This window comes from Danio aesculapii, unplaced genomic scaffold, assembly GCF_903798145.1.
Source record: "Danio aesculapii unplaced genomic scaffold, fDanAes4.1, whole genome shotgun sequence".
In the NCBI taxonomy this organism is placed as follows: Eukaryota; Metazoa; Chordata; class Actinopteri; order Cypriniformes; family Danionidae; genus Danio; species Danio aesculapii.
The window spans coordinates 25,001-36,264 of record NW_026613796.1 but is presented as its reverse complement, the minus strand read 5'-3'; the positions used below and the strand labels follow the sequence as shown (position 1 = coordinate 36,264).

The window sequence follows — 11,264 nt, the reverse complement described above, 5'->3', positions numbered from 1 at the left end:
TCTTGGCACACTTTGGGTCCATTAGTACCAATTGAGCATCGTGTCAACACCACAGCCTACCTGAGTATTGTTGCTGACCATGGCCATCCCTTTATGACCGCAGCCTACTTCCAAGCAGGATAACACATCTGTTTTGATCACCTCGGGCTGGTTCACTGTACTCAAATGGCCTCCACAGCTCACCAGATCTCAATCCATAAAGCACCCTCAACCTTTTTCACTTCGGGGGCCCACTTCTTTTCTCCAATAAATTATTGAAAGCCCACCTGTCTGACATTTTCTCTAAAATATTTGTATGAAATGCTCATTTAAACCTTTATTTATTAACAAATAAATATATTTTCATTTGTTGTGCCTTCTATTATTTTCTATTTTCAGCACTTTATAAAATATATATAATTACATATATTTGTTTTTTAAAACACACACAGATTCAAAGAGAACCACAGGTCAGCAGGGATACTGCAAAAGACCAGCGTCTGCTTTAAACTGGACTGACTGAATATCTACTATTAAATATCTACTATTCAAAACTATACAGACAAATGTATAATACAGTAAAACACCATAAATCTGATGGAGGTTGAGTTTGCAGCTGTATTACTGGGAGATCACTGACAGGAACAGTGAACAGCTCCGCCAGAGCGCGTCTGAAGCTCATATGCAGGTTTATTTTACATTCTATGACAGAAACACCATTGAGCCTCGCTGGATCCTCCTGTATAGGTGCGCGTCCATTATAAAACACTCACAGGACATTAATTTGGACAACTATGCGGGTATATTAAATAGTTCTCACCCACAAAAATATACAAAGAGAGACTTTCACTTTCACTTCACGCATAGTTTGTGAATGAACAGACTGACGTGTGTAATATAGTTGCAGATGCAATCATGAGGCTGTTTTTTGCGCCGGGTTTGAAGTAATCAATCAGAGAACTGGAGAAAGTGCAATACTTAGATCATTTTACCATATTAATAATAAAATCCAAAAATTATAGAATAATATTGAGTTAATTAAGCTATCTTGCGGCCCACCTCCAGTATCGCTGCGGCACACCCGGTTGAGAATCCCTGCAATGGAGCATGTTTGGGATGTTGTGGAACGAGAGAATCACATCATGTGCTATCCATCTCAGAATGCAGAAAGCTAGACCATGCTTTTATGACTTCTAGGCTGGGATTACTGTAATGCTCTGTTTGCTGGCTGCCCAGGCATCCTCTATTAACAAAGTTCTTACCAGGTCTAGAAAATATGATCATATCACCCAATTTATTCCTCCTTACACTGGCTGCCAAATTGCTTTTTACCTATAAAGCTTTAAATATCTAGCTCCTGTTTATCTAACCAAACCTTCTGTCTCGCTACAATCCAACTCGCTCTGTAAGATCTCAAAACTCAGGGCTTCTGGTAGTACCTAAAATAGCAAAGTCAAGTAAAGGAGGTCGAGCCTTCTAACGTCCGAGGTTTAGACACACTCTCGCAGTTCACAAATAGAGTGCTTCACACTTAAAGTTATGATACATGAATGTGCTCCACACAGGTTTCTGCATTTGTTTATATACACTATGAACAGCAGCTACGCTAATTATTCTCTTTATTCTCTATTTCCACCTGGGGATACTCATCCTGAGGCCCCCAGAGACTATGCAACATCCAGCCTCTGGCGTCCTAGACTAAAGATCTGCACAAAACATTTGGCCATAGGAGAAATGGTCGTGCCCAACTGAGCCTGGTTTCTCTGAAGGTTTTTTAATTCTTCACTTTCGCCAATTGGTGAAGTTTTTTCCTCGCTGTCGCCACTGGCTTGCATGGTTCATTATCTTAAATACTTAAACAGAAAGCTTAAATTTACATTAGACGTGATAACCGTGAAAACCATGATTATTCGTCAGACTATATAAATCGCAACAACCAAAATCTATAATTGTTGCATCAGAATTGTTATGCAGTTCAAAACATCACATATGAATGTGTCTGAATGTAGAAGAAGCTTACTTCTACACTTACTTACTACAACATTTGAATATGTTTGTTATAAAAACACATTGTAAAATGCACAGATATTATGTAGTTTCAAATATAATAACATTTTAATGTAGAAAAATACAACGTGGGTGTCCTAAGGAGCAAAAATACAACATATGGGCTCTTATATGCTGTTGCAGATATCATAATGTCAAATTTAAGACTTTTAAAGACCTTTTTAAGACCATTAAGTATTAAATTTAAGACCTCTATCACAATATCAAGAAGACAAATACACAAGAGAAAAATGCAAAATCATAAAATTTGGTGGTAAAATAAATGTATTCAAATTGAACAGTACTAAAGACAGGTTAGATGCACCATTGAACTATAGAAAAAACAAACAAACAAACATCTTAAGGCTGATTTATAACTTCGCCTGGTGCCGAGTCGCACACCTCCGCTGACTGTGCATGCACCTCACGAAACTGACGAGGCCTTTATGCTTGACGCATTCGCAATTGAGATATTCTTTTAAATGACAGGGGGCGGTCAAAAGAAACACAGTAAAGTCAGACGGATAAACAGAGAAGCAGAAAGTTTCCGGAACCACGTCATATCATTATCATTGAAGACTTTTAAACGAATTGTTTTTTATTATTTTTATAATTTATTATAATAATTATAAAGATTTTTATAACCAATCAAGATTTTTTAAAATCAAACTTTGATGCTTTGTTCATATCTCCGACAGTTCTACCAATTAAAGGTAAATATTAATGACAACAGGACATGGGTTGCTCTACAATTATTATTTTTTATTATGGCAAGAATAAAACCAAAAAAAGTAGCCTACACTTACTAAAAATACAGATGTTTTTATTTTATTTTGTCCACTCAACAATTCACACATTACTGTCTGGCTAGTTTCTGTCCTTTACTAATAAGCTAAAAAGGTAATAATGGTCCAACAATCCTGACCATTATCACCAATAAAGCCTAGAGATTGGGCATCAGTATATTGTAAACCGATAGGTTCATAAATTCCATTCCAGTTATCAAAGACATTATTTCTTACTTAATTATAGTTAGTAACTTGTAAATACTTTTAAATTCAAAATTGTAATGTATACATCAGTGTTAAACATATGAAGGGTGGAAAAACCTATTCTGTAATATTAAAACCACATGGGTCTCCACTTTTGCATGGCCTCTCTTTTTGTGTTAAACTTATCCCTCAGGTTTTTTTTTTACTTTTACTAAAACTTTCCTCCTTTCCCACTGCTGTTGCAATTTCTAGCCAAGAATTATTGGTCATCTGGTTGTCTCTATGATCACGCATGGACGGATCATGAAGATGTCTGTACAGACGTACTTGTTTCAGACAAAATCTCTTCAAAGCGTTTCATATTCAACTCGAATCAAACGCGGCGAACTGTTCACCAGAGTCAAAAAAATTTCGTGTGCCGGCCGTAATAATGTCGTGCGTGCACCCAAAGCGAACCCCCGCAAACACACTGATGATGTCACATTCGCCGTGCGCACTGAGTTCAATAACAGAAAGCTGATTGGCCATTGCACGTTGGCCTCATTTGTAGTTGTAATACCGCAAATTATAATTGGACTAGTGAAATAAAGAACTACAACACCAGGAAAACCAAGCAACAACATCAAAAAAGAACTTAAATGAGCATTAGATGTAGCGCTGCATGAACATCGGAAAAATAAGACCTGTGCAAAAATATTTAAGAGCCAATTTCAGACTTTTTAAGGCCTAAAATTTAGATTAATAAACTTTTTAAGACCCCGCGGAAACCCTGTGTTGTGTCATCACTTATACTGCAAGTCATATCTCTCTGGCCTCTCATTTGGGATGCTTTTCATGAACTGGCCCCCATGACAAACTAATTGAATAGCCCTGACATATACAGACACAGGAGTCTGCAGCACCTGCCCGCACGTACGCACACACAGAAACTGACCTTGATGGCGTGATACAGGAAGGCTCCGTGCATGGCCTCTCTGATGGCCTCCATCCCTCTGAAGGAGAAGGAGAGGTTGGACAGGCCGCCGCTGACCCTCGCACCCGGCAGACTCTCCTGCACACACACACTCAGCATTAACAAACAACACACACACACACTCCTGAGCTCAGTGTCCGAGTGCTGAGTGACTGACAGACACACCTTAATGGTCCGCGTGGCTCTGATGAAATTGATGGCGTACATGCTGTGCTCCTCCATGCCGGTGCCGATGGTCAGGATATTGGGGTCAAAGATGATGTCATTGGGGTTGAAGCCTGCCTGACCAATCAGCAGGTGATACGCACGTGAACAGATCTGCACCTTCTGATCCGTTTCTGTTGCCTGGAGGAAAACACACCATTCAGGAATGAGGAGTTAATACCAAACATCCATTCATTTTCTTTCAGCTTAGGCCCTTTATTAATTAGGGGTCGCCACAGCGGAATGAACCGTCAACTGTTCCAGCATATGTTTTACACAGCGGATGCCTTTCTAGCTGCAACCCAGTACTGGGAAACATCCATACATACTCATTCACACACATACACTACGGACAATTTAGCCCACCCAATTCACCTGTACCACATATGTTTGGACTTGTAGGGTAAACCAGAGCACCCGGAGGAAACCCACGCCAACACGGGGAGAACATGCAAACTCCACACAGAAAATAAATCGAAAAATACACTGATTAAAAAACATCTAGAGGCTAGAACGCCGTCTGCTGTTCAACTCTAGCCTAGAGCGCCATCTGCTGGTAAACACTAGCCTAGAGCTCCGTCTGCTGTTCAACACTAGCCTAGAGCGCCGTTTACTGTTAAACACTAGCCTAGAGCGCCATCTGCTGTTAAACACTAGCCTAGAGCACCGTTTACTGTTAAACACTAGCCTAGAGCGCCATCTGCTGTTAAACACTAGCCTAGAGCGTTGTCTGCTGTTAAACACTAGCCTAGATCTCCGTCTGCTGTTAAACACTAGCCTAGAGCGCCGTCTGTTGTTAAACACTAGCCTAGAGCGCCGTCTGTTGTTAAACACTAGCCTAGAGCGCCATCTGTTTTTAAACACTAGCCTAGCGCGTCATCTGCTGTTAAACTCTAGCCTAGAGCGCGGTCTGCTGTTAAACACTAGCCTAGATCTCCGTCTGCTGTTTAACACTAGCCTAGATCTCCATCTGCTGTTAAACACTAGCCTAGATTTACTGTTTAAATTCAGCCTAGAGCACTATCTGCTCTCCAAAACTAGCAAAGAGCGCCATGTACTGTTCAAATTCAGCCTAGAGCACTATCTGCTGTTCAAAACTAGCCTAGAGTACCATCTGTTCTAAAAAAAAATATATATAACTAGCCTAGAGCGCCATCTACTGTTCAAATCCAGCCTAAAGCACCATCTGCTGTCCAACACTAGACTAGAGCGCGGCCATCTATTTAAATCCAGCCTAGAGCACCATCTGCTCTCCAAAACTAGCCTAGAGCGCCATTTGCTGTTCAAATCCAGCCTAGAGCACCATCTGCACTCCCTACAGCACCATCTACTGTTTAAATTAAGCCTAGAGCAGCATCTGCTCTCCAAAACTAGCCTAGAGGGCCATCTACTGTTCAAATCCAGCCTAGAGCACTATCTGCTGTTCAAAACTAGCCTAGAGCACCATCTGTTCTGAAAAACTAGCCTAGGACACCATCTGTTGTTCAAAACTAGCCTAGAGCGCCATCTACTGTTCAAATCCAGCCTAGAGCGCCATCTGCTGTCCAAAACTAGCCTAGAGCACTATCTGCTGTTCAAAACTAGCCTAGAGTACCATCTGTTCTAAAAAAAAATATATATAACTAGCCTAGAGCGCCATCTACTGTTCAAATCCAGCCTAAAGCACCATCTGCTGTCCAACACTAGACTAGAGCGCGGCCATCTATTTAAATCCAGCCTAGAGCACCATCTGCTCTCCAAAACTAGCCTAGAGCGCCATTTGCTGTTCAAATCCAGCCTAGAGCACCATCTGCACTCCCTACAGCACCATCTACTGTTTAAATTAAGCCTAGAGCAGCATCTGCTCTCCAAAACTAGCCTAGAGGGCCATCTACTGTTCAAATCCAGCCTAGAGCACTATCTGCTGTTCAAAACTAGCCTAGAGCACCATCTGTTCTGAAAAACTAGCCTAGGACACCATCTGTTGTTCAAAACTAGCCTAGAGCGCCATCTACTGTTCAAATCCAGCCTAGAGCGCCATCTGCTGTCCAAAACTAGCCTAGAGCACTATCTGCTGTTCAAAACTAGCCTAGAGCACCATCTGTTCTGAAAAACTAGCCTAGGACACCATCTGCTGTCCAAAACTAGCCTAGAGCACCGTCTACTGTTCAAATCCAGCCTAAAGCGCCATCTACTGTTCGAATCTAGCCTAAAGGGCCATCTGCTATCCAAAACTAACCTAGAGCACCATCTACTGTTTAAATCGACCCTAGAGCACCATCTACTGTTCAAAACTACACTCAGAATCTATTCTAGAGTGAATATTGATGCATTTTGAAAATATCCCGATCGATGCAGAATGGATTCCTCAATGGATTTTTCACCACAGCTCTAATAATAAATGTACAATCCTCTTTAAAATGTGATTACTGCTATGAAATAATGTTGTTTGCGCAGAATAATAAAAGCACTTCTCACCTGTCCGTCTTCATCGAACGCCATCACGACCACTGCAGCACCGTAGCGACGCACCTGCCGGGCTTTGCGCAGGAAGTCCTGCTCGCCCTCCTTCAGGCTGATGCTGTTGACGATGCATTTTCCCTGACAGCACTTCAGACCCGCCTCGATGACAGAGAAGTTTGAAGAGTCGATGCAGAGTGGCACCTTAAAGAGACATCAGTAGATTTTCTCTTCAGTGTTTGGGCTTTCAGCAGTAACACTTACGTTACACTGAACTGAACTGAACTGTGAAAACTGGACTGAAGCAGTTTCAATTCACTAGAACTTCATCTATGTTAAGCTGCTTTGACACAATCTACATTGTAAAAGCAGATTCAACACTATGTAGTGCTAAAAACCGAGGTTCTGCCTAGCCAAAGACAAGGAAAGAAGACGGAGCTGTACAAGGCCTGGGCAATCATCAACAAGCAAAACGACTGCATTCTGACAGAGAACTGCACCTGTACGGCAGGGTGTGTGAACGCACATGTTTACATTTCATTCTAAGCATTCAGTGTGCGCAGTTTAATTCACCACGTTTAACTGTTTATGCTGAAATCATTGCTGCAATCAAAAACGAGTAATGTGTCTGATTCAGCAGAGCGTGAACTTACCTGATATAACATCAGAACTGCATTTTTAATTCGGTCCTCACTCCATTCAGTTCTTTTGATGACTGTTAGCCAAAGATGTCTGCGTTTGGCATTGAAAGCAGTGCGGTGTACGGTCAAATCTAAGTCATCTATTTTTGGACTTTTGATTTTGGCATCCTACCGCACAACACGATATGTTGCTAACGCAACCAGTCTTTTTTTGCAACCGGTATGCGCGGTTGAACCCGTCTGACGTAGGTTGGTAATTCCCCTATATCAGGGGTGCTCAGCCCTGTTCCTGGAGATCTACCTTCCTGCAGATTTTAGTTGCAACCCTCATCAAACACACCTGTATGTAATTATCAAGTGCTGTTCAGGTCCTAATTAATTGGTTCAGGTGTGTTTGATCAGGGTTGGAGCTGAAGGTAGATCTCCAGGAACAGGGTTGATCACAGTAAATAGTAAATAGGAACAGTGTAATTCAGTTTGTAGTGTTTAAGTTCAGTTCAGTTTAGCTCAGTTCAGTGTGGTTTAATAATCACTACTGAGAGTCCAAACACTGAAGAGCAAATCCAACGATGTGCAGCTCTACAGATCCTGAACCATGCAAGCCAGTGGCGACAGCGGAGAGGGAAATACTTCACTAATGGCGGAAGTGAAGAAAAAAAATAAATCTGCATCCAAGTCTTAAACCTTAACTCTTATATAAAAGAACAAAAAAAAGCTTTTATATTGTCATGTAGCACAAGTTAACGCATTCAAGCATGTTAATAAGAGAGAAGAAGAGCGTGAGCATCTGCCGTGTAAACAATATAAACTAATGTAAAACTATTGCATATATCTGGTGAATAAATCATGCCATGGACATGACATTAAAATGCCCAGTGCTTTAAAAGAAAAAAAGGCCAAATGAGAACCGTTCTATCATAAACTTAAAACAAACAGAAATAAAAAAAAAACTGTAAACAGATAAAATACAATAATTGGAGGAAAGAGCGATATTTTATTATCTCAGTTGTCTGAATTGACCATCAAGATCTGCAGTGTAAACGCAGCCTACAGATCAATGGTTACAGGATTTCAGCATTCTTCAAAGTATCTTCTTTTGTGTTTAACAGAAGAAACTCAAAGAGGTTTGTAAATAGTGAAGAGTGAGTAAACAATGACAGAATTTAGATTTTTGTGTGAACTGTACCCTTAGGCAGAGGTCAGACTCTCACCTTGCAGATGTCAGGTTCAGATGCGATCAGGTTACAGAATCGGCTCATGGCAGCGGCTCCGTCCAGCATCCCTTCATCCATGTTGATGTCCAGAACCTGAGCGCCCATCTCAACCTGAGCCTTAGCGATGCTCAGCGCCTCCTACAACACACACAGTTTACAAAATAAAGAAAACAGGAAAATCTGACACAGAAGCTAGGATACATCTGGTATGCGTCATTGGTGTTTCCCTCACTATTAATATTGTTATTGCACCTTCATTACCATTATTAATAATATTGTTGGACTTATCACAGAATATAACTTTAATCATCAACTTTATTATTTTTTATAATCATTATTATTATTATTATTGACCATAAATGCTAAATACTGTTTAAATATCATCAATATTATTCTGCCTGCCACTGCAGTTTATACACAATCCATTATTGAGGCTGATTTATACTGCATGCATATTGTCCAGCGCAGCCTTCACGCGGTCGCATAGCCCTCACCGTTTCTGATGCTGACATGCACCTCTCCACATGTCGCAACGACATAGTGCAAACTCTGTGATTGATTGGCTTGCTAGCAGAGATGAGTGTGAGCGGGGCCGAGAGCCACGAGTCCGCTGGAGTGAGTGTTTATAAATGTGGAGTCCTATGAAGGAGCTTCAGATGGAGACTTTTGTTTTGTGTTTATGATTAAACTGCACATGATTGCACATCTGCCGGTTCCCGCCTCAGAATGAGCGAGTTTGAGCCACTTGTACGTTAAAGTGATGAAACTCGACACAGAGGAACATAAAAGCCTACTGCCAGCTAGTGTTTCGCAAGTGTTACTGCAGGGCAACACAAACACCATGCAGATGTGTAAATGCATGACTACACGCAAGGCATATGCCGTGGATCACACCGATCACTCGACGCAGAAGCAGGAATCAGCCTTTATTATGTTATTTCCATAACTATTTATGCATTCTGTGTTTATCCATTATATTGTATGTTTTGCACTCATAATACAGGGTACCGCCAGGATCCTCCAAATGAAAGTCAAGGCTTTTTAAGACCTTTTAATATCATTTCAAATGAAATTCAATGCTGACTTCGTACCCATCCCGACAGAAGACAGAGGGAAAAATGTAAAATCTGTATAAATTTTGAACCCTAGAAAATAATTATGTATAAGTGACTACTTGAATTGAATAAAACATTAAGTTATCAGTTATATTTAATACATAGGTAACAGCGTAACACAGATTTGATTTTTAATAAAGAAATAAATTTGAGCTTGGTGTTGAAAACTATCGCCTTCGCTGCAATTTTTTCGCCCAGACTCTTCAGTCCTGTCAACTTCTGCTTGTGGCTTTTTCTCAACGCGTTTGCCGTAGAGTTGGTGTTGAGCCACAGTAAGATAGGACGCTCCTTGTCTGTGGTGCCAATGCTTCTAATGTAGAAATTAGAGGTGTGAACCTACACTAGTCTCACTATATAAACACACACACACACACCAGTAACAAGCTGTCTGTATAAACACACACATGAGAGAGAGATATTATTTCATTCTCTCAATCGCAGTGAAATAGGAGCTTCTGCTGTAAGTGTCAGTGAAAGACTGTCCCCAAAACACATGCAGTGAAATTAAGCACAGTTTCTGCGTTTTTAAGTAGTCTGAGCATTGTAAATACTCACGCTCGCCTCCCATTGTAAGCTACGGCGACGCACTTTCTGCTATGACGTGGAGCGAGATGCACTCAACGTTACTCTGCATGAATTTTTTAACTAGCCTACATTAGTAACAGTTAATTTTGTTATGGTATGAACTGTAATCCTAGGAAAGGCAGAAAATTAAAATAAAATAAGACCTTTGTATTGAAATGCAAGACTTTGTGTACTAAACTCAAGGCTATTAAGGCCTTAATTTGAGATGATCAAATTTAAGACTTTTTCAATGCTTTTAAGACCCCGCGGGTACTCTGTAATAAAGAAAATAAACAGAAGAACAGTTTTTATAACAAACTGTTAAGTTTCTATAAGTCTGTTCTGTCAGGAGTCTAATAATTCTTTAGATAAATAAAAAAGATTGTGTATTTTCACAGCAAAACAAGACGTGAAGTAAACAATGCCATTAGCTTTGAGGAAATGTTATGCTGCAAATATTTTTTTAAATTATGTAGTGACTGAAAACTATTCTCCAGCAGTCAGAGACTTTATTTTTACATTTACATTAAGGTGACAAATGAGCAAAATATACCTCATAATTTCCCGCCATGATGAGTTTGGCAAACTTGCGTGATCCTGCGACGTTACAGCGCTCGCCGATGTTCACAAAGTTTGTGTACGGGCCGATTCTGAACGGCTCCAGACCTGAACACACACACCACAAAACACAACCACAGCATTACCTATTCACATTTATTCACACAGGTATCAATTATTAATAAATACACAGTTATTAGCATGTCAATAATTCATCAGCATATGATCCATTATTCTCAGTTAGTTAGGCTGAAGCCTGGAAAACTCAAAGATGACGTCAAAATACTAGCGGTGTTGAAAACCGGCTGTGAGATTATTGGAGAAATGCGATGACAGCTGGCTTTTTTGTGTTTCCTCTTGACTTTCATCCTTGCTTTTGTTTCTCACTTCAGTTTCTGTCTTTGTGCTCTGATTTGCTACCTAAACCGTAGCTGAACAGCCAATCAGAGCGCTCTATTTCACCATCAGAGGCTGGGGAAAAAACAATGCTTCTTAACACTTTGAAAAGACTGAACTAATGGCATCTCAAAATGATTCAC

The 11,264-nt window shown here is 40.4% G+C and overlaps 1 protein-coding gene across 1 annotated transcript in view; it reads right to left on the bottom strand.

Moving 5' to 3' along the window:
- Positions 1-3,951: 3,951 nt before the first annotated feature.
- Positions 3,952-11,264, bottom strand: part of LOC130220408 (methionine synthase-like) — a gene marked incomplete at its 3' end in the record, with an annotated part of 30,493 nt that continues 23,180 nt past the window's right edge. Inside the window, exons 13-17 of the mRNA XM_056452703.1 lie at positions 10,721-10,833; positions 8,486-8,626; positions 6,652-6,837; positions 4,156-4,335; positions 3,952-4,068 (exon numbers count right to left, since the gene is read on the bottom strand). Of these exons, the coding sequence (XP_056308678.1) occupies positions 3,952-4,068; positions 4,156-4,335; positions 6,652-6,837; positions 8,486-8,626; positions 10,721-10,833 (737 nt within the window). The remainder of the gene's footprint in view (positions 4,069-4,155; positions 4,336-6,651; positions 6,838-8,485; positions 8,627-10,720; positions 10,834-11,264) is intronic.